The sequence below is a fragment of the Aulonocara sp. 'chitande type north' Nkhata Bay genome, linkage group LG17 (assembly GCF_057382095.1).
Source record: "Aulonocara sp. 'chitande type north' Nkhata Bay isolate Kocher_YH1m ecotype deep benthic linkage group LG17, A_spYH_male_GT1.1, whole genome shotgun sequence".
In the NCBI taxonomy this organism is placed as follows: domain Eukaryota; kingdom Metazoa; phylum Chordata; class Actinopteri; order Cichliformes; family Cichlidae; genus Aulonocara; species Aulonocara sp. 'chitande type north' Nkhata Bay.
Window position 1 is genome coordinate 22,853,081 of NC_141360.1, and position 23,963 is coordinate 22,877,043.

Below are 23,963 nucleotides of genomic sequence, written 5' to 3' on the forward strand. Positions count from 1 at the left end.
TCAGTAACGAATGCAGATTACGCAAGATGCAAGTCAAGGCGAACACTTAGTACAATAAATCCATCACAAGAGCCACATCTTCACAATCTGCCCGGCTACTGGGCCCTCACTACTTCTTTTTCAGCACGACATGCACAGTATGTAGTATGAGTCTCAAATGAGGTGTTGCACTCGGAGGTCTGGTCTCATTAGGACGTAGAAGATCAAAAGTCACTCATGGCGACTGTGATTATTAGCTCAAATCCTGCTCCTTGTCCTTGCTATGTTTGGATCCACTAACATCTGTAACTTTCAATTTTTCAAACTTTCTGAGCAGGGATAGTTCAATATTCTAAGATACACAGAGTGATCATCCAGCTAGGAACTCAAAAGGCTTGTTACAGTTACCAACTGTGACGCTGACTGAAACTTGTGTTCGAAACTCAAATTTTCTGTTGTATCTTCAGCTTAATTAACACCAAGTACTGTGTGAGTAAAGTTTAAAGTATTTCATAAGCAGTGAACAAGTTAAGTCATGACTTTAGGTTACTGACACACTGCATTGGAAGCAGGAGTTGTATTTCCTGAATGCTGACAAATACACTTGCTTAGGCAGTTCAATGGCAGATAGCTTTTACAGCTACAAAAATGTGTTCTGCTTCACAACAGGAACAAAAAATTAATTTACGTTAGTTACAAAATTCTGACAAAAAGCACAACAACTTTCTCAGTTTCTAAAGAACAAGTAAAAAAGGGCCCGAGTTGCTACTGAGACGTTCCACAATACCTAACAGTGACAATCACGACTATCACTTCTGCTGCTGGGGCAGGACTGGGGCAAGTGGTTAGCACTGTTGCCTCACAGCAAGAGGTTTGAATCCACCTTCTGGCCGGAGCCTTTCTGTGTGGATGTTCCTGTGTTTATGTGGGTTCTCTGACTTCCTCCCACAGTCCACAGACTTGCAGTCAGTGGGGTTAGATTACCTGGTGATTCTTAATTAGCCATAGGTAGGAATGTGAGTGTTAGCGATAGACTGGCGACTTGTTAAGGTGTACTAAGTAGCTCACTTTACTTAAGGGGACCATAAGAGTGACATAATCTTGCAGCAGGGAGGAAGTACTAAGTACTTTGTGTGACATTTCACTACTTGAAGGGACAAAAGAGAATAACTAAGGTTGGAGTGATGATGATGACTGTATTGTGCTGCTGGGTGTTGCTGCCAAGTTCATCTGGAAGAAAGTGGGGTGTTGGATCAGTATATGGATAATTATGGACTATCATTAACAGATTATTCATTAACAGCCTATAGACTCGCCCAGCTGGATCTAAGTAATCATTATGTAGTACAAGTCCTGAATCAGGAATTAGCAGTTAAGTACTGATAAATAACACATTCTTCACGCATTCTTCAGTACCCAAGTAACCTTACTGCAGTGTTACGTTAACATTTATTATAATGGGCTTCAAATTATGCAATGCTATTGCACTCCGTTGTCTAGTGTTGAACTTTACTTTGTGCTTGTGCCCTAAATAAACGTTCATTATGATGTGTTAAAGGTGAAAAATTGGAATTTCCCTGGAGTTTAGCTTTGAGGATGCACACTTCAGTTGTGGGTTCAACCTTTCAGCCTCCACCTAGGGTGAAGCATTTGGAGAACTGCAGTACTAAATTTGAGAGCCAGTAACCTGTGGTTTCTAAAAATGCTCCTCTTTTATGTGTGGCTAACACACTCTTTTAACTTCAACTCTAAGTTTGTCACCAGCAATCTGGTGGATCCGAAGAAGTGATGGAATCTAAATTAACTTTAGTGGAGAAATTTAGTGTCATAAACACTGGTGTGATGTGCTCTGCACTCAGGACAGAGGGTCATTACAGATGTGGAAGCCAACACACTCACGCAAGAAACAAAAAAGGCAATCTAAGCCCACATAAACTTTTCGATTTGTTGACCCCGTAATGTAACAACGGACACACCTGCTCATTCACAGCCTCACCTCTACCACACACTCACGCATCCACACAAACATCCACAGTGAGACCTTAGACACACGGTCGTGATACATCACCACCTACACACAGCGGTGTCAGCCACAGACAACTGCTCCTGAGCCCCAGCAGAGGAAAGACATTCATCATTATGACATTACAAAAACACACATACACACACACTGAGAGAAAACGACATAAAACAACGCTGCAGCTGCTGATGCGTGAAGACGACTCCATCAAATCATATATCACACACACTGTACATGTTTCCCGCTAAAATAACACCATTATGAACAAAAACAGTCATAACAGAATCATCTGCTGATGAATCCTTCCTCACTGGATGCCTGTGTGTGTCATGTTAAGCCTCTTTCTTTAGCCTGGGAGAGAGAAAAAGCCACAATCGCCACCATCATTGCTACCTGTCTTCTTTTTTTTTTACCCCCTCTTTTTCTTTTAATCTCCACTTCTGATAGGACACAATTTAAATCCAACCAAATGTCTGTCCAGGGAGTCGTATGCTGTCAAACCATCACTCCTCCTCCTCCCTCTTTCATACTTTTTCTTCTGTGCACCTCTCCCACTCTGCCCACGTCAATTTTCAACATGCTCCTTCCACTGATCTCTCTTCGCTGCCATTTCACATCTGAGATTAGTTGGATGTACCAGTCTGATCATCTGCATGTGCCGCGATTTGCCAGAAGGTGTAATCTACTTTCTGTAATTGTAAAGAGCTGAGTTTTCATTGAACTACACATTTAATTGAAGCAATGGACATCGATGACAGCAGAGACAAAGGTCTAACCTGAAAGGACTCTGGTCAGACCTGCCAAGATTGTGCAAAATTTCTGGTTGTTATTGGAGGCAGAAATGGTAAATAATTACCAGTTTTGTGATAAATACGGATATAATTTGCACTTTTGTTGAGGGTTCATTTTATGCACATCTTCAAACCTTGAAATGTGGCAACTGTTTCCTGTGAGTCTGAGGAAAGCATGCAAGCATCAGCGTTTTTACAACCCTTCCTTTTGGAAGCGGTACAGCTGAATATAACATAATTTATCTATTTTTTTTGTCATGCAGTGATGCTGATTGGCAAAATATGCAAATGTACTTCCAGCATGACCTTTCCCCCCCCCTGCTGAAGCACTAAAGGGAATATCTGATTTTGGATTTCTTGTGATCACCGGTTTGAAATTTCCTCTTAAGTGACATTTGGATCAAGGTCTGCATAACAATGGTCAAATTTAAATAGAATGAATTAAAATAAGCATTAGTGGCGCTAACAGCTTTCCTAGCACACTCGACAGGCCGCCTCCTTATTCTTCCTTCAAAAAACCTCGTGGTCTGTCCTCCTCCTCCTCCTCACATGCATTTCTCATGAGAACACTTTGCTGCTGCCCGTCTCTGCCCTTAAAGCCGGGTGAAATTCCTCATCGGTTAATAGTTACATTTCAGATTTTAATTATTGCCGAGAAAACGAGCTCAACTCATTTGAAAAACATGCACGATTGCATCATTGGTACCAGTTGCAAAGCTCAAGACGTGCAGGCAAACAATATGGATTGTTCTGAATCAGTGAAAACATAGTGGAAAGCAGTGACAGCACTCTGGAGATTTTTCAGCCTTCAAAGAGGGACGAGTCTGAAGTGTGGTTGTAGCTCTCTCGGTACGAGGCTGCTAAGTGAAGCCAGTCACCCTGTCTGCAGTGCAGGAAGAAAGAAAATTACTAAGAAAGAAGGCAAGCAGTACTTTACATTGAATGGAAAGTAATTGACTTTAGGTCAATGGAAGGCTTTCAGACTTCAGAATGGAGTGAGATGTCACAGTTTGTCTGTCAGGCTTGCTAATATTTTAACGATTATGTAAACTGAAGCGTTCTGTGTTATCTACTCTTTAAAAAAACACAACATGCTGTCCTGCTGCTGTATGCATCATTTATCAGCACAATCCAGTCACCCATCGCTCCCATAAACTCATCACATCCCCCTGTGAACATATTTTCTTTGCATGTCATTACATGAAATCTAAAGGAAAGTGTCTGAAGAATTGTATTTCAATTGTTGGGCTCATAGCCATTGTCCTTAATGTATTTTGAAGCCCTATTTGTATTTCCTATGCACACTATGACCGGATAAACTCAAATGCATGCATGGTCTCTGTGTAATCTTGACATAAAGTTTTCTACTTGTCTGTCCCAGAACCCTCACAGCTGCATGATCTGCGGGGGGGTCAGAAAGGGGAAGTGAAGAGATGAGTGGGAGGGAGGGTCATAAAGACATTCGGTGGGAAGCTATACATTCGGGTTATGCATACACCCCGCAAGCATTTGCTGTTTTCAAGTCTCTAGTTAGTAATCCCGTGTTTACTCAGATTTTTGCTTCACGGTTGATCATTAATGTGTAACAATGATTGCTGAAGGCCGAACCTCCTCAGCCTGGATGTGTGACGGACCCCGAAGAACGTTACAGTTCTCTACCAGATGGGGATTCAACACTCAGCTTAAGGAGGTGAAGAAGGTCACATAGTTCCCAGGGACAGGCAGAGACCGTCTAGGCTTCAGAGTCAAAGTAAGAGTGGAAAGAAAAGGGCACAGGTCTACTACAATTTTTCCTGATTCTCTCATTTTACCCCTTATTTGCGTTTTCAGGCTGGATAGGAGTGAGTAGAGGGAGACCATTAGTCCCATTTATTTTCCATATTAGCTATGATGTCAGCTAATATTTGTCAAGTCTGATATTGTCAGGGGCTGTCAGCATCAACGAGGGAGCTGCTACTGGAAGGGAACAGGAAGAGGGAATGAAGCCAATTCCCGACCTGATCCCAGTCATAAGGAATCAGCAGAGTGAAAGAATTTCAAAGGTGTATCAGGTGGGAGGAAGCAAAGGAGCTGACATGAATGCAAATATTTTTTTACATTGCTCCTGGAAAAATAGAGCTGTTAAAAAAAACAATGATACAAACAAAAAAAAAGTGAAAAGATCACTAAGAGCACCTCTTGTGAGCTCGAGAGGCGTGTTCACGTAAATACAAAGTGTCATCTCCATAAGTGCTATCTAGTTCAACCTGTCCGCTTCCTTACCAGCTGGGTAAGAGGGCACAGATAGGCCTGTCTAATTCCTGCGATGCACATTATTCATAAATCCTTCACTCCGGGGCAGATATACACACAACTGGCGATGCAAAGCGCATCAGAAGGAGAAGGCTTTCTGGAAGCGCGATGATTTCCTCGTCCACCCCCGCCAGTTATACACGGGGTCCACGCTGTCAGCAACGATGACACTGATTAATGAGAAAGCCATCGCTTCACTATAACATCTGGGTGATACACTACACAGAGACTCAATGGAGGGAGACTCTGCAGGGTAAAGTGTGTGCCCTGGCCTTTTATCATTGTGGAGGATGAATAATTCTTGATTAATGCAGTTTTGGAGTATTGTACAGCGTACAGCTTCCTACAGTGATACAGAGAAACTGTTACCGGTCTCTTTTGGTTTAGTGACACTTAAAAACAGCAACGTTTATGTGTGACCACTTTATCGGGGATTTGATGCATCACAAACAGCTCAACGAGAGTCATTTTGCCTTAAAGTTTTGTGGTTTTTATCACATTTTGGGGGCCAGAATGACATCAAATTGTACAACAAAGCAACAATAACAGAGCTAAACTAATATCTACATGTGCTTTACAATGAATTATTTCATTATTATTCATTATTTCAGGAAACGTATACTGACTTTCGAGTCCCATTTATGATATTACAACACTTTTTATGTAGTTGTAATAACGTGCAGCTAGTTTAGGCTGTCATCTTTTTCATAGCTATGTTTATATAGCAAAAAACAGAGATTCACTGCACTGATTGAGAAATATATTTAAAATCTAACATATCTGGTGCTGATTGGAATGTATGAGACATATTTAGTTTTGTGGCTATTAATTAACCAGAGGTGGTTTTACTAAACCTGGAAGTGATGAGCAAAGGGTGGATCTTGACTGACAAGCCTTTAGCTAATAAGCATATCCTGGATAACCCATTTTCTGGCTGCGATTTAGAAAATGGACTGAATGTTCAACTCAACACGAGCCAAAACTAGTGAGCGACGCCAAACACTGACCAGGAAGCGTTTGCTAAGCTCACAGAGTGAGAAGAAGGCCGTTTTCCCAAAGACTTCCATACAAAAAGGAGTCGCCTCCTGCTGTCTGTCTATTAAAAAGAATGAATTTTTAAACCACTTCCATGTTGGCTCCACTTTTATGTAACTTTCATTTAAAAACAGCAAACATTTGGTCATTTTTGGATGTTTAGACAACCAGGCAGTAACCGCTTTGGCCTTTTTTGAGAATCAAATTGGTCCTTAAAAATGATAACATGAGATTATCCTTCTGTGTGCTGTCAATGAACATGACTGATATCAGCCAATACCGATATTTCTCCCTAGTCTATTATGTATGCATATATATTAGTATAAATATACATTCATATTACTGTATTTAATCTTCACTGAACAGACACATTTTCCTTTGCTTCACAGGCAATTTTCAACATGACTTACACAGAATTTGCAAGCTAATGCATAAAGGGTCTCTTATCCATGACATTTATTATTTACATGTTTCTTTAGTATAGCAACAATATTAATTATGCATTTTATGGAAGACACTTAATCTCCACGTGCATTATTGTATTTATTGTAATGCTGTTTTAGTGTCCTCAAAGTGAAGCATTATGAGGTTTTTTCATGACTCCCCCAACAACACACACACACACACACACACACACACACACACACACACACACACTTCGTTACTTTTGTTCTATGCTTTTACACCATGAGTCACCAGAAGTTAAGTGCAGCAGCAATCGAACATACACTGACTGCACACTGAAAAAAAGACCTTCATGAGAAAATGAAAAGAAGAGCCACAGCACAGCCTGCATGCACGTTTTCTCTCCTGAGGACGGAGAGAGAGGGGGGGAAGAAAGAACACGAGCCTTCAACAAATAGGCGCCGTGAGCTGAGGGGACATAAGTGGGACATGCGCTGCATGTGGAAAAAAACACATCATGCCGGGATGAAACCCTCCCTTTGTCCCTGCTCGACAAATTCCGGAGTTTAACTGAATTACAACAAATCCAATTGAACCACGGGACACAAGTCATCCGTGCATTCCCGAATGTGCTGAAAAAGCCGCGGTGCTGCTGCTCTTCCAGTCGCTCGGATTGTTTCCCCCCTCATCCAAGAGTCCAAAGTGAGGAGAAAAACACGGGATGAGAGCGCAAAAACCAAAACAAAAACCCGCCTGTGGTGGAGTTGATCGAGTCTCGTGTGACTGAGAACACTTGTGTTTCCCACCCTGCGATTTTATTTATTTTATTTTATTACAACCACAGATCCACTCCGTCGGTCGTTATGGGTCTCGGCATCGTGCGCTCCCGAAGCCCGCCGCACGGTCCCGACCCCGCCGCTTCCAGCCCGGCGAGAGCCGGGGAAAGAAATGAGGATGGGCGGCTGCCGCAAATCAAAGCAACTTCCCCTCCTCTGCTCCACGGAGCGAGATGGAAAAGCCGATGCTCTAAATGTTCCCAGAGTCGACCTGACGGGATACAACAATTTGACGACACACGCCGGATAATACACCTTAGTAAAGACGGGGTTTATTCACGGCGGTGGCATTAATTTCCCATAATGGCGTTCATTCATCACCATCCTGTCTATAGCTGATAACAGCCGCGGGCGCTCCTGCGATCCCCGCACAATTTATCGACGGATATTAATAACAACAAGCCATAACTAACACAATAACACACAGATACAGTCACACGGGCTCCAGCCTTCATTCTGACCCCGATTCTGGTCACACATCAAGTAGCAGAGCAACATTTCCACATCGGACAGCTGCTTTTCAGGACACACGCACCCACACGCCACTGGCGGACGAGAAGAAGAGCCGAATAACTCACATTCTGTCCCCGGGAACGAGCAGGCGGCTCTCCACCATCATATCGGGCAGAAAATCCAGATTGTAGGATGAAGTCATGTTGCCTTCCTGCCCTGTGTATGAGTGTGTGCGTACAGTACCGTCCGTGTGTGTGTGAGAGAGAGTGTGAGAGAGTGTGTGTGCGCCTCCGCCGCTGTGCGCCCTGCCTGATAAATAAAGGAGCGTCGCTCTCGTCCAAACTGCGCCTGGTCGCGGAGACGGAGAGGGACAGGTGCAAGAGCCGAGGCCTCCCCAAAGGCAGTGTAGCCAGCCGCACACACTCTGTCCGCATCCAGCAGTTGTCACATTCTCCTCTTCCTGCCCCCCATTCGCTTTTTTCCCTCTCTCTCTTTCTCGCTCTCTCTCTGTCTCTACCTCCCGCTTTTCTTCCGCCGGTCCTGTCTGAAAAACCGTTCCGCAACAGCGCAACTGACGGACTGTTGGAGAGCCAGGTGTCGAGCCGTGGAGGCGTGGCGCACAGCGTTGCAGCTGATCTTTAACTATTAGGTCTCCTCGGCTACCAGAGCGCGCCGTTCACCACAGACGAGGATCCTTTCACATCTACACACGATGTTCCGAACAGGAGGCGGCTTCAATCGTTTATGTTCGGAGAGTCTCCAAACGCAGTCGGCGCCAAGACGCAGAGTTTAACCTCTGAGATAAAGCTAACCGCGCACAAATATTAGAATGATCGGAACATTTACCCATTAAATATCTTCCACTGGACTTAATCGTGGTTTCTAGCCAGTGTTTCTCTGGCATCATGCTTTTAAAGATTCTATTACTTTTGTTAGTGACACAAAATAATAATAATACTAATAATAAATGTTTGTTCCTCAAGAAGAAATGTACTTAACCTCTCAGCATCTACCAGCTCACCAGTGACCTGCTTTAGTTTAGATCTAAACAAACATAGTTTCAGAAACTCGAAGGTTTCACCTTTTAAATCTTACATGTACTTGTCCTCCTGTCTCTCCTGTGATTTTCATTTGGGAATGCCACTTAGGTGAGAATTCAATGTAATATTATTTCTATTTTGATGGGTGTTAAGAGGTTAAAGATGGCTTAGCCTAAGCTCAAACCAGTTACTGGAAATCATGAATAGATATTTATTTTGTTAATGGCTTTATGCGAGTATGTGTGATGCTCTCTACATCTTTGCAATTCTGCACATCTAAACAAAGGGGCTTCCTTTATTTCAGTATGGCCACTCTGCTGATAAAGCAGGAGCGCTAAAAGGGGGCTAGTGTAGCGCAATCCCAAATCACTGGCCGTTCTTGCCAATCAAAATATATGGAAGCATGCATTGGCTTCCTTTGTAGCAGTAAGGCTGTAATTCCACCGTCTTCCTCAGGAAAATGGACATCTGTGCATTTATTTTACAGAGCTGTAAAATTCCACCTTATGCTATTGATATGGGGGAGTTTAAAAAAAGAAAAAAGAAAAAAAAGAAAGAAAACTCAAATGGATCATATGTCACCATCTCTCAGATAATAACCACAAACACTCCCACACCAGCATAGATCACTGGGTTATTTCAGTGTGAGCCTGTTTTCAGTCTGACTAAATTAAGGGAACACGCATCATGAGGCCACAATAATCTATCAACAAACCAAATATCAGTTTAGTGGATCCTTACTTTCCAGTAAGCTACTAATGAGTGCTGCGCAGTCATGTTTCAGTGTGGTAACTTCATAAAAGAACGGCCGGTTAGTTGATTTAGAATCAAATGAGTTGACCATATTTGGAGGTGCAGTTACGCTCTGGGACAGCCTTGTAATAATGAACCTGCTCATAATTTTCTGCAAATTTGCTGACTCGGTTTTACACTGCATTAATTGTGTGGATCCAGCATGCCTCCCCGTGGAACCCGTGTGGGCCTGAACGCACCCCTGCGCGGTACGACTGCCAGGTTGCCCCACTTCCTCCGTCCTCCTCCGATGGAGAAAAGAGGGGAGGCACTCCAGTGAAATAATGAGGCTCTCTTAGACTGAGAGAGGCGGCTCTCTGGGGGAAGAATATGAGTATCTGGGTCAATGGGAGGAAAAAAACAAAGCTCAGTATGCGCACATACAGCAGGGTAAGTGTATGGTGTGGGTGGGACTTGGCCCGCGGCTGTGCTCGGGGGGTCAGCTTGCATGTTTACTTGCGAGAACCCGGGTCACAGTGTGGATGGGAAACGCTGATCCTACATCAGTGCCTTAGGGCTTGGAGTGCCCCAGGAGTGGGGACGACTCTGCATGTTTCACCACACTCGACCCTCATCAGACCAGGGGTTGTGCTGAACATTATATAACGAACTGCTGCATGACAATGGGCTGCGTTCCCATAGCAGGCTGTCATTTTCAGGCCTGACCTGGTGCTCACGAACACCGTTTTCAGATGGCGGCTCGCAAGAAGAAGAAAGACCTCCATATTTTGGATTCACCACATCACTTTTATTGCAAACCAAGTGACTGGCCAAATTTAAATCAGGTAAGGTTTGTGATTTTTATAGGTGGAGTCACTAAACTTTCTGATTGCATTTCATACTCCTACTTTATCGTTCCCCCTAAAAAAATTACAATTTATTTGCATTTCTTTGTTACATCAGAGGAGAAAATCTTGAAACATGGGCACACAACACCAAAACATGGCTCATTACAACTAAACTACCAATTCAAATGTCTCCCAAAATGTCATTTAGGCATCTCAACACAACATAAGTTGATTGACTGTATTACCCCAAAGACTTGGTCACAGTCAACATCACACAGTATTACTGACTGAAAACCATGCTGAAAACGACAGCAGCCACTACCCTTACATTTTAAACGGCTTAAAGCTGAAACTGCATGTCTGTGTTTGGCCAAAGCTTCTGCGCACACATCTCACAGCGTGGCCGCTGCAGCAAAAATGCATCAGGTTTGAAATGAGTGAACTGAACATTCAAATGTAGTGCATGTCCCCTAATTTGTTTCTAACTATAAACAAATCTTTGTATCACAGACAAATAAACTCAGGGGCAGCTTTTAAACGAGAGCAATAGCCCTAATCAATGCAAATACCTGATCTGGCCTGACTAGCACCTTTTATTTTTGCATATATATATTTATCTCTGTACATATTGTACATTTCATTTCTGGACATGGTCTATACTTTATTCTGTATACATGTTATTTATTGTGATTACTGCTTGCCTTTCTTTCAGCACTGATGTGGGAGAGTATAGGTAAGCAAAAGGAAAAAGAAGGGGGGGATCTGAGAGGAGGGGGAGGGGATATGAGGCATTGCTTTAACATGCAAATTTGAGATGTAGCTGTGTGCTTCTGCATTTAACATGCAAATATAGCCATATTTATATAGCTGCACAGTGGTTTGCTGTGAATTTGAAACAATATTCTGCCTTTCCAGAATCACTAGTACGTAACTTTGGTGTTAAAAGCCTGTTTTGATAGAAAAGAATGGGCTTCACGTAGAGGAAGATTATGCATTTTCTGTTCAATAACACAGGGATGACTCTATCAGCATGATCATGCACAACTGGCTGTAGGTTGATGTTAATGGTGGGGGCTACAGAGGATAAATCCTGACCTCATGGCTTCCACATGACAATGGAGCCTTGCATAGATTGATAATGAAGGACCGTGTGTTGCCCCTAGACCTTGAGATAGTCCTATTACATTGTACGGAAGCCCCAAATGCAATTTCATTGTTCTCTGACAATGACAATAAATAAATAAATAAATAAAAATAAAATAAATACATGTGATAAATGGCCATGTTCATGAGGCCAGTGAAAGAGAATCACAGTGAAAGAGCGACGCTGATATTGCCCATGGAGCTGCCAATAGATCTGTATCTGGGTTAGGTTTGCTACAGATTTTGGCCATGTGGATCAAATTAAGCTACAATAGGGACGCAGTGGCTTTATTTCACTTAGGAGTCTAAAGCAACTTGAATTTTCAATTCATTTATATTTAGTGGTAAAAAAAAAAAAGAACAAAAAGACATTATTTAACCAGACGTGAGATTAAACAAGGAGCTGGGGTGGAGATGGGTTTCAAAGCAGCTTGCAGATGTATAGGGCGGACTAAGGCAGCTAAAATGACATACTCTAAAAGGAGGAGAAGGAGGGTACCATCTCAGCTGAACTGTAAGAATTATGGCTCTACTTGGATCCAAATTCTTCTTTTATTAATTTTATCAAACTAACAGTCCCACATAAAAAAAATACGTTAAAAAATCAAAAGAAAAAACTGCACCTGATCTGGAGTTTTCGGTACACCTATAAAAAAAAGGATAGTTTGGGTCCTTTAAAGAGAAGGGTCACTGCAAATCAATACAAAGCTGCTCTGAGTGATCGCCTTTATCCTTTGACGAAGCATTTCTATCGTCAAGGGAGCAATCTCTTTCTTTGGGTCACTGCATGGTTTGATAAATGTGAAAATTAAGTTAACCACATGTTACAGCCTTTGCCCCACCACATCTCAATCTACCGACGCATACATATAGGATTTTGAACGAACATGTCGGACAGGGTTCTTCAGCAATATCGTGAAGACACCCAATGAGGGATTGTCTTCAGGACTAATGATGTTGTTTATTGTGCTTTAGATTCATTTTCAAATCATATAAAAACTAATAATAAACACAAGGTCTAGGAAACATTTCCATCCCACTATATGGATAAACAGCTTATAAGAAGTAGTCTCCAAAGACTTCGTAAAAGTGTAAGACTGCAACTGTGAAAGCATGAAAGTAAAGTTTTGATTAAAGCTAAAATGAAGGCCGTTGGGCTTTGACAGGTGGTGGGAACAGTGGGAATGACACCTCAAACCTTCAAATTTTGATCCGTGGCCAAGTTTCACTGAGATTTCATGAAAGTTTACACTTGTTTCTTGTGCCGGCTATGTTCCAAACCCCCCTGAGTACACACCGCTGCAAACTTTCATAATTAAACCAGCACAGCATGTAAGAGAACCCCGGTGTGCAGAACCTCAAAACCCTCGTCATGTTCTTGGTGCTCGGTGATGACTGATGCACGGGCGTGACCACTGAGCCCGTCATTTCTCCATAGTTACGGTTTATTTACAAGTGAAGATTAAAATCGCTGTAGGCCTGTGTACACGCCGCTGTGAAAGCATGAACAAAGACTTCAGAAGCATCCTTGAGCCTGTATTTACTCAGGACCAGTCTTCAGAGCCAGTGAACATTTCACACATTGTGTTCTACCTTATTTTCTCCCTGCCGCCGCTGTTGTTCTCGTCTCTTTCCACCCTCAGCCATCACCTCTCCTATCACTCCATTTCTTCACCCGAGGGTCCTGTGTTCGCCAAGAGGCCCTGCTTGTGGCAAGGTCTGGCTCTGCCTTTGCTTGCTCTCCTGTACTTTTGTCTTTCTCGCCTCTTCCCTCTGTCTAGTTATTTCTATCTTTTCCCTGCCTTCATCTCTCTAACCCCGGGCTCAGGGGGGCTCAGCTGCCCGAGCAATACGAATTGATCACCCAGAACGAAGGAGAACAGGAGGAAATAAGGCGGGGCAAGACAGAAGAAAGAAACAAAGAGGGAGGACCAAAAAGAGCAGATCCTAAAAAAACTAATTAAACAAAAGAATAAAACTGCTTTCTGATAGGTACATAAGTATAAGTATCATCCTGCTTGTCTTCTCTTTCCTGCCTGTACCTCACCCAAGAGGAGAGGATTGTGGGTAGCTGATGGTACCGGCTTTTCACACGTGAATATTTAATGAGGGGTTCATGAATAATTCAGAAAAGCAAGCATCTGCGTTTGAGCCTAAGTGGACATGTGAGGAGCAAAAACCAGACAGACCCTGACTGCTACCATTCATCGTCGCTGGAAAAAAAACCCATTTTGATCAGTGATTATTCCGCACTGTACACGTGTGTGCGTTTGCAGATAGACTGCTTCCTAAATGAAAGGCTATTACAGGCGTCCCAGTCCAGCCGAGTCCTCCTGCTACTTTCGTATTCTGTTAAGCTCAGAACGGCGGACTGAAAACCAAATAAAAGTAGAGACATCTCTTTCTAACACTCTCTCCATCGCTCTCGCTGCCACTCACTGTTCAATCTTCAGATCTCATTCCCATATTTTCTCCAGCCGCCTTCTCCTTCTCTCCTCCATTTTCATGCTTTCATCTGTCTCCTTCCCCTCTCCTCCATCACTCACTGCACCTCTCCCTCTCTTCACCCTCTCTGTCAGCTTGTTTCTGGCCCTTGCTGGACTCTGGTTAGGACATCGTGTTCCAGTTAACGTGGATCCCATCTCTACCTGCAGTGGGCTGCAGTGCCCGAATGCTCGCTGACCTGTTTTGGAAACACAATCTGACTCAAAACACACAAACTCACCGGGCTAGGGGTTTTCAGCTCAGTGCTTTTTTATTGTTCAATTTTAAATTTTTATTAAACATCTATTTACCTTGAATCAAGAGTAGAATTCAGATTAACATTTTAGCACAACCTTCACTTTTTACTCTCTTTATATGCATGTTTTGTCAGGTGTGTCACATATATTGTCATTTCCAGGATAAAGAGGCCTATTCACAAATACCATCATGTGAAAACGCGAGCGGCGCCAAGAAAGAAAGATGGCTTGAGTATGAAGACACTTTGTGAAAAAGAAAAAAGAAGGTTATTATGGTGATTCAAACATTTTTTTTACCTTCACAGTATGTGAAGATTCACGTGCAGCAAATATTAGCATAAGAAAGAATAGAAGAAAATGTCAGCAGTTCAGGGATTAAACAATATACAGCTGAGGCTTAATACCACTTCTTAATATCGACATAAATGTGTTGAGGACTAAAAAGAAGCTAATTTTGTGCATGTTTCATTTTGGTCTTCTTGTTCTTTCCATTTGGATTGAATATGAGTTGCACTGTCCACAGAGCTTGTGTCCTTGGGTAATAAAGTAGTACTAATCTAGTACTGTAACCGCTGATGCAGAGTGCCAGTCATATCCAGCAAACCGCCCTAAAAAACCTCTGCTCATACACAAACAAACTGCTGACATGAGAAAATACTACCCAACCATTTTCATACAGTCAGACTGTCAAATCCGCTGACATGTCAGATTTATACACGGTGGACTTTGGCGTTGGTGTTATGATGGGGCAATAGTGAAACAGGCCAATTCTTCAAACACGCCAATCTGCAAAAGACCCGCTGGCATTAATTCAATGTAGTTTACTTCAATTTTATTAACATTGCCAAATCACAACAACAGTCACCTCAGGTAATACAGGGAACACCTCAAGAATTAGACGATCCCTATGAGCAGGCACTTGGCGACAGTGGAAAGGAAACAGGATGAAAGCTCTGATAGAACTAGGAAGGGTTTATAAACACTAGGTAAGCATTATTTCCTACATCTACCCAAGTAGATATTAGTGCCTAAAGGTAAAAAGTCAGAACATCTGACTATGCTTCTTCTTGGACACCGCCTAGGTATCCAAGTGAGAGGAAGTCCCGGGACAAAACCAGGACATGCTTGAGAGATGATCAGCAGGCTTAGAAATGCCTCAGTGTCCCACCAGAAAAGTTGGAGGAGGTGGTCGAGGAGAGGGAGGTCTGAACATCTCTGCTTAGACTGCTCCACCCGTCAAACAGACCCCGATAAGCTGTAGAAAATAGAAGAACAAAGTTCTTAATGGAACGCGTGACGAGGTCAACCTTTTGACCTCCAACCTGCAGGTTTGCCAAGGTACAAACACCGAAAGAATCAGCTTGTACTTATTCTATTGATGTCTGACAGAAGAGAGGAACGCTGCGCCCTGGGATGAGACAGTAGTGTAAATTCCTCAACCAGGCTTTTTAAGCTTTTCTCAACCCCTCACTTCATTAGATTACTCTTATAAGATTCATGTAACAAGATTACTGATGTTCCTGGCAAACATTAGTATAATAAGAACCACACTAAAACGACTTATACTGATAACATTGTGAGCCGCAAAGGGGAACAATGATCAGCACTTTGATGTTGATAGCATATTAGCTGTAAATCCAGACGCTACCTCCAAACAGCAAAGAGACACAGTTTACATACTCAAGCTGCTGGAGAACCACACCAGTGAAATCTGGGTTTGACAAGATGTTAACAGGAGCTGAAGTTTGTTGCTTGTGGCTATTTGTTGGAGTCTTTCCTCTGAGCTATGCACATTTACACATCTGGCACCACAGCAACAATTTCATTAATTATTCATAACTAATTATTTTACCCTCAGCCAGGACCTTATGTTAAATGTTTTTCTGTAATGTCACCTAGGTAACCAAAATGGGTGGCGACAGCCCTTAGTAATGGATGTGTACATGTCGTGAGATCTCGATTTCTTTTGAGACTGAGGGAAAAGTCTAAATTAGAAGAAGTATCGGCAAGATCTAAAGTGCAAAATGAATAATTGGGCAATGATCCAAGACAGACATGTGAGCCAAAGTATTTACTGTAAAGATTTTAGTGACTGTCTGTTCTAGTTTGGCAGAGAAGGATGAGTGCAATTTTTAAGTTGTTCAAAGTGGAAAAATCACATCACGTGCTTCTGACCTCTAGAGTCACATGTACACGTAGACTACACACATAAATTCCGCATTACAGGACATCGTGATCAAGTCCAACACTGTCGAGCAAATACCTCCTGACCTGCTCACTGACCCTAACACACTAATGTCTGCACCGGTGGTCTCGACATGACATGTGTGGGTCTGTCTGTATCTCTCTCTCTGCACACACACACACACACACACACACACACACACACACACACACACACACACACACACTTGATGTCCTCTGCCCCTGAAGAGGCCTCCCGGGTATACTGTGCTGCTGTCTGCTAGTTTTAATAGTTTCTGCTAGACAGGCATGGACAACGCTCAGCCGCGCTGAAGTAGAAATGCATCGCTGCTGACCTCATATCTGCAAACTCTCAATAAGCCCCATGGCTCTTTTTGGGTTAATTCTGTGATATTTTAAAGGCCTGTATCAAGTTATGCTACACCTGAGTTTCTATGGCAGTAAAAAGCTCTGAAATTTGGTTAAGTTACATCTCCAACCTAAAGCTTTATGTGGTTTCGAGCAGCTCTTTGAACAATGTAACACAACCTTTAGACTTAATTTAAAAATCCTGCGAAAACCAGTGTATGAAGGATACTGCTAGGAAATGCTAGTGTCATGTAGGAATACAGGAAGCGTATGTCTATATTTTTTAGGATCACTAAGGATCAGGTGACCCTGAACGACCCTGTAGTTTCTGCTATAGGCTCAGGCTGCTGGGGGACTTCCCATGATGCAGCGAGCATTCCTTCCTCTCTCCACTCTTTTGACTACTGTTGTGTTTACATGCTACTATTACATGCCATTAATTTTTATCTAGAATCTTCCACAGTTATAATAATTTTAACCTATTTTGAGAACACCCTGTTCATTCTGATTTTCCATAAGGACAATGTTAGAGGATCCGGATGAGGTTAATATCCTAAATGATAGGATCGTGTTATATATTTCTATAGTTTTACTGAAGCTTTATGTATGTATATGTATGAATGTGTGCTGATTATTATCATATCGTGTGATAGTGTGGGTTCCTTATGATATAAAGCAGCTGAAACAAGTCTTGCTGTGTTATATAAATAAAACTGAGTTGAAACTCAGTCGCTCGACTGCTTCATAATGCGATTTTACTAGATTCAGAAGAATAAATCTTTGTACGATGGTGGGTTGTATACATGTCTCTACCTGACGTCTATGATTTTTACACTTTCACTTCACTTTTCACTTTTAATTTCGCTTTCCTTTTTTGGCTTCTCTTTTTCTGTCATTGTCTGGGTGAAAAATACTCCCTTTTATAATAATAAACCACGGGTTACCGTGCAAACTTCCCACAACAGTGAGAATAAAAGCAGAGCACCATGTGTACGGCCTTACATTGTCTCTTTCAGATGTTGTGGGCCTTCTTTTGAACCCCACGGACTACGTTGCATGTTAAAAAAGACACTAAAGTGGTACTCTGTGCATTAAAATGTGTCGGCTGTACTTCCAGACGTGTCGGCCACACTACCATGTCACTACACAACTTTGGTACGAGCCCCAAGCTGAAAAAGCAGTGCTTCATTACTCTTTTAAGGGTTTAATATGCTTGGGAAGTAAAAGAAAAATATACCTCAAGGGAGCGTATAATCCTTGAAGATGCGTGGTAAAAAAAAAAAATCCCTGTATAGTTCAGCCCAGATCCACAAAGGTGTAATGTTCTATTGAGTCACAAAGTAAACCCCCCAAAGCTGCTCTAAGTTGTACACTGTGCAGTGATTTCTCCTCTCAATGCAAATGGAGGATGGAGGGATATTCTCTGGCCACTCAAAACAGTGTCCGCTCCACCTGCAGTGCATCGGAGCGTGCTCCAACTGTAATTGGCCATCGCATCAATGACAGACAGAGGCCCTCCATTCATCACCACCCCCTCCTCTCTTTTCCATTCGTCTCTCTCTCTCTCTCTCTCTCTCTCTCTCTCTCTCTCTCTCCCTCTCTCTCTCTCTTGGTCCCGTCGTTGCCAACTCGGGCCAATCTCACCCTCACTTTCCAATTTCTCCCCTTGCCTTCTCCCCATCCTCTCGTCCCTCCTCCACCACCTCTGTCCTCTCCTTCTCCTCCCTCCCTCTCTGCTCCTTTTCCTCATTAAAGCGGGACCCAGGCAGTAGCGGTCACTGCCTCTCATTTATTTTCATTTGAAACTGGTGCAGCTCCACTGATCCTCTGGGGCTGCAGGAGAGAGGGAGTGGGATGGTGTCATTCTGATAACAACCGTCACACATACACACCTCATACACAGTCACACAGATGTACACGCACACACTCCAAAAAAAGAAAGGAGGAATATAACGCATCTGCCGCACACGCACACAGCGGAAATTCACTCATGCGCATGCAAACACACACACACAGGCATACAAAGGGATGTGCATATGCATCCGCCTGCAAATAGATGCACTTTCACACCCATTTCAATTCATTTCACGCACATATTCACACATTTCATGTACCTGCAAGCTCCCGTGCTCTGTTCCCTCCTTCCTCTTTCACATATGCACCCTCTGCCTTCACCCTCCCCTCCCTTGATTGTGCGATTTTGAGAAGGTGATGATAGCAGGGTGTGAATCAGGGGCGATAAACCTGCGCCTATTGTCACCTGTATGATTGCGAGTATTGATCTGCGCCTGGGCATGTGATGCATGTGCGCGCAGGAGTAGTCGCCCTCGCTCGCCCTCACTTCCTGTACGTGTGTGTCCATGCATTGTATTAGAGTCGTGTCGAGAGCGGCCCTGCCTGACACTCTTTGATTGAAAAGGTGCTCGGCAGATTAAATCGTTGTAGCGCGGAGACGAGGTGCGCTCCCTTCACAGAGGCTTCGACGGCTGGTTTAGCAGATTCAAGAAGGCTGGAGGGGAGGAAGGGGGAGGAGGGAACAGAGGCCGTTTTAACGCCCATTGCCCTGACCCATCTGGGAAAATGGGAGTGAGAGGCAGTGACTCTAAACCAACGGTCATAGCTCTAATAGAAGCGTAATATCCTCCACACCATTAGATAGGCACACTGTGTGGGGTGAATGAGAAGGGCTGCTTGGTTTTACTGCCAGTGCTCCAAGAGGAAAGAAAGAAGGAGGAATAGGAGGGGTGGAGCAAAAGAGGACTAATATTAGCTCACATAAGCAAACTCTCAGGGGAAGATGTGCTGATTATTTCTGCAAGTTTCCACTGACATGAGTTCTCTTTACTTCAATTTATAAAACAGTTGGTAAGGTTATAGTGTGTTAAAGCACACTGGCTCTGAATTGAAATATTAATTATTTGGCTCCAATTTTGGAGGGTAGTCCTGGTGCAATTTGAGGTAGAGGTCTAAATGACCTCACTTTAGTTCCCTTGTAAGAGTCAAGCTCTGCAACTGTGGGCGACATAGTTTTCGGTGCACCAGGAGTGTCAAAGATATGGCCCGTGGGCCAGAATGACGCCACCAAGAGTCCAACCTGACCCACTGGATTGGTACGAAAACTGCAAAGAAAGAATAAAAAGTTCAAGTGTTATTTCCTAAGGATTTTGAACCAGGAAGCATTGAGCTGCAGGCTATTAAGAATTAGAGTAGCTGTCAGAACTTTGTGAGCTCTGAATCATCATCAATTTTATAACTTTTTACCGACAAAGACATAATTGGACACAATCGCACACCAGAATAAGTGACTAGCACGTCAGGAAATGTACTTTTTTAAGAACACATGACTGGAACTCCCACACAGTCTTGCCCACTGTTGAAATATTTATTAAATCACAAAGTTTTGGTCTGTCAGACCTTAATCAGGTCCAAACAACACACCTTTATCAGATGATGAAAGTCAATCAAACCCCTGAGAAGGTCGGGCAGCCGATGAGACACGAGTAGGTAAGTGCAGGAGTTCCAATCAGCTGATAAATCTAAAACTGGCTTCACCTTTGATATCTACTGTGAAATCTTTTTGAGACACTTTTTTAGGAAAGTGGGTGAATTCCTTGGCAATGTTTTACGAGACCTGCAGTGCTGCCATGTTACTTCTCTTTTTCTCTTTTTGCTTTTTTTACTCTCATGTAGATGAACCATCGTTTTTTAGTGAGGCTGGGAGTCAGCAGCTAGGTGGCATTCACAAATTTTGACACTCTTTGCTTTCTGTATTTTTAGTTCCTATCTCTGTATTGTCCTAAGACTAAAATGTCACAGAGTCTTCTGTACTGGATCAACGTTAACAATTTTAACTACATAACTACTGTTTTATTTCATAACCACTCTGCTGGAGGAAAGCCCCAAATTAATTACTGGTATCTGTCATCACTAATCTGCTGCAGTGGACTTTGTCATTTGATGTTCACGCTATCTCAGCCCACCGCACCACCTATAAACCCACACATGTGCTAAACCACTGGAAAATATCCCCCATGTTTCTCACTGGGAGAAACTGCTTGATGCAGAAAGCGCTCAAAGTCATATTTTTCATCAGGAAATTGCAAATGAAGTGCATGCCTCAAAAGCAGTTTCATTTGTCACCCAATGAAGCATTCACCGATTCAGTCAGTAAATTATGGTGCAATAAATTACTACCTGCAAACATCAATGAAATATGTTGACTCGTTGCAAAACAAGTCAACCTCAGCATGACTGTTTTTCATGATCAGGTGCGCAGCAGAAGCTTGTTTCAATCTTGTATGCAACAGGAGAGGAGTTCAGACAAAGTGTGACTGGTAGGGGAAAATTTATCTGTAATCGGAACTTTAAAAATAAAAATGATTCACTTTGAAAGGCGGGAATGGAGGGGAAAGGCTGGAGAGAGAAAAGTTGGGCGTCTCGACTGCTTGGCTCACATTTTGAAAGCAGGGATGCTTCTTTCCTTCCCATCCTCACTACTGTCACTTCATTACTCTCCTGTTTCAGTTTCTCGTAACGTTTCCCAACAGTTCAACATACAGAACAAGAACAGGCATTTCTCCACCATCCCTCCATAAGACATGCAAAAGAAATTGCACAGATTTCAGTAAATAAATAGCAAGTACAAATTCAAGCTTTGTTAGTTGGACACAGTCAAATGGCGAGTGGTTGAGTGGGTGCGTTTGGTCTTCTTACCGAGATCCCCCATTCCATCTGTACTCTGTTTTTCTTCATTTTAAACAGCCAATGCTACAAAAAAGTCTCGCAAATCATTTTCCACCACTGGTGATGAATACTGATGAAAACTTACAGTACATATTTTTAGTCTTTTAAATATAATATATTATGTTATAAACCTTAAAATAATTATATAAAAGAAGAATCTTCCAAAATGAACAAGTTTATAATTAAAAAGTAACTGGCAACAAAAACAATTATAAGATTCAAATGAGACTTTTATGGTCTACAATAAATTGTTAAATAACTCAACTATGGAGTTAGACCGCCATGTTAAAATGCCCCGAATTTATAAAAAGAATAAAAATCTTTTTATTTTGGTTTTTATAACCAATTAACAACTGTATGGGAAATGTTTTTGATTTATTTAACTCACCTGTTTAAATGATTATTTCAGGCATTGCAACCTCAACTGAGCAGTGGGTGCTGCTTGCTGTCTGCTAAGCTTTAGTTTAGCTCCTATGAATTCAAGCACTGGATATTTGATCATTCTAATACACACCAAAATATGTGCGCCACAGTTTTTAGTGAAGGACACTTTGGTGTATTTTTTGTATGTCAGTTAGCACTGGTCAGTGCCATACAGTCTGTTGGGGTTTTGCAGGCTTCCAGTTCAATTCAGTTTTATTTATTTAGCGCCTAATCACAACAGTCGATCTTAAGGGGTTTTATATTGCAAAGCTATGACCCTGCAACAATACAGAATATCCCCACCTATGAGCAAACACTTGGTGACAGCGGGAAGGAAAAACTTACTTTTAACAGGAAGAAAACTCTGACACAACCAGGCCCAGGGAGTGGTGCCCATGTCCTGCCACCGGTTGGGGGTGAGGGACGAAAGACAAAATACGAACACGTCTGGATTAAACAAAATGATACAGTGGTGGCCACAAAAGCTGATTTCAAGCTTCACAAGTCTACAAGCCAGTGGGTGGCTTCATCTCAAATCTTAAACAATCAGGGAGCATTAAAAGTCTTAGGTGAAATAACGGACATCTTTATAGTTTCATCAGATAATAGTGGTTGTGTGTGTGTGTTATTGTGTAGGTCCAACAGAAAATGTGGTGTTTTTTTCTTACTTTAAGACATCAGAATTCTATTACAAGCTTAAGAATCAGCACTGACATCATTAAATGCTACAACTCTTGACACCAAGGAAGCGAGTAAGACTATAAATCATACATATTCATGTACATGTGGGTGGAATAATACGAAAATGTAAATTAGCTGAAAGGCAAACACAGCGACTGCATGAAAAACATTGTATATAAATAAAAACAACTGAACTGTGAATGAAGTCAAAGGTGAATGACACTGACCAGCCAGATGTTTAATTTAAAAGCAGTAGAGGCAAAAAAAAAAATTTACTGTTAGCGACCATTTATTTGCTAATTCTTCAGCTTTAACTGTTTGTAGTCCACACAATGCTGCTAACACAGCAGGAGGAGGGGTGGACGAAGCGGAAGATAGAGAACAACAACAAAAAAAGCAGAAGTACAAGCATTGGATGTTACGCTTGACTGGGCAAACAGTTGCAGGGAAGCAGTGAGAAATATCCTGCCAGCTAACAACACTGTTAGGCTGAAGCTCCAGGTAGGAGGTGTTGCAGACGTCAAATCTCCAGAAAACACAGGAATAAGCCAGCATCTGGACTTTGTTTAGGTTCCCCCTCCACACACACACACACACACACACACACACACACACACACACACACACACACACACACACTCATGAACCTCGCTGATGCCAAAGTAACCATGCAGCAGAGGCACACCCTAGCTGGATCGCACGGAGGCAGCATCTGGGTCAGAAAGAAGTACTCGCATGTTCGTTGTTGTACGTGTGAGCACAGATGCGTGTGCGTGCGAGTGTGTACCTCAGCAGCAGCTCGTCAGCTCTCATAGATCCCGCACCGGCGGCTGCAGGAGGGAGGCAGCAAGTGGCATCAACACACACTCTCCCCACAAAGCCCAGCTCGGACGAGTGCTCCAACATCACAAGCAAACTAATGCACTTTATCAGGATACAAGCTGGCAACTCTTTTCTTTCCTCCTCCTCTTTTGTCCTCTGTTCCTCTCTCCCCCCCCCCGCTAGATGTTTGCAACAAGCGGCCTCTCTTTGCTTCTCTCTCTTCTGCCTTGTTCCTCTCAGCCTCTCTGCCGTTGTTCCCTCTTCTCTCATAGAGAAACAAGCGTCCCCCCCACCCCCCACCCCCATCCCACTCTCCACCCTCCTCTTCTTCCCTATCTCCCCCTCCCCATACCCCCCACTCTCTAACTCTCGCTCTCTCTCTCCCTGGTAGAGCAGCAGAGCAGTGGAGACCCCGCTGGCTTGCCT

At 42.8% G+C, this 23,963-nt stretch overlaps 1 protein-coding gene and 1 long non-coding RNA gene across 28 annotated transcripts in view; both read right to left on the minus strand.

Moving 5' to 3' along the window:
• Nucleotides 1–23,963, minus strand: part of celf2 (cugbp, Elav-like family member 2) — a 239,549-nt gene that overhangs the window by 153,822 nt on the left and 61,764 nt on the right. Inside the window, exon 1 of one of the 27 annotated variants that reach the window (XM_086269629.1) lies at nt 7,937–9,054. The exons of 24 other annotated variants lie outside the window; for them this stretch is intronic. In XM_086269629.1, the coding sequence (XP_086125755.1) occupies nt 7,937–8,013 (77 nt within the window). In that variant the 5' untranslated portion in view covers nt 8,014–9,054. Of the gene's footprint in view, nt 1–7,936; nt 9,055–23,963 lie in introns of those variants that run through there. 2 more of the 27 variants (XM_086269645.1, XM_086269651.1) reach the window with 2 other exon arrangements.
• On the minus strand, nt 14,042–23,691 carry LOC147310089 (uncharacterized). Its single transcript, XR_015125775.1, has 3 exons — nt 23,503–23,691; nt 22,380–22,434; nt 14,042–15,570 (listed from the first exon to the last, which is right to left on the minus strand). It is a non-coding gene; the product is annotated as an uncharacterized LOC147310089 (long non-coding RNA).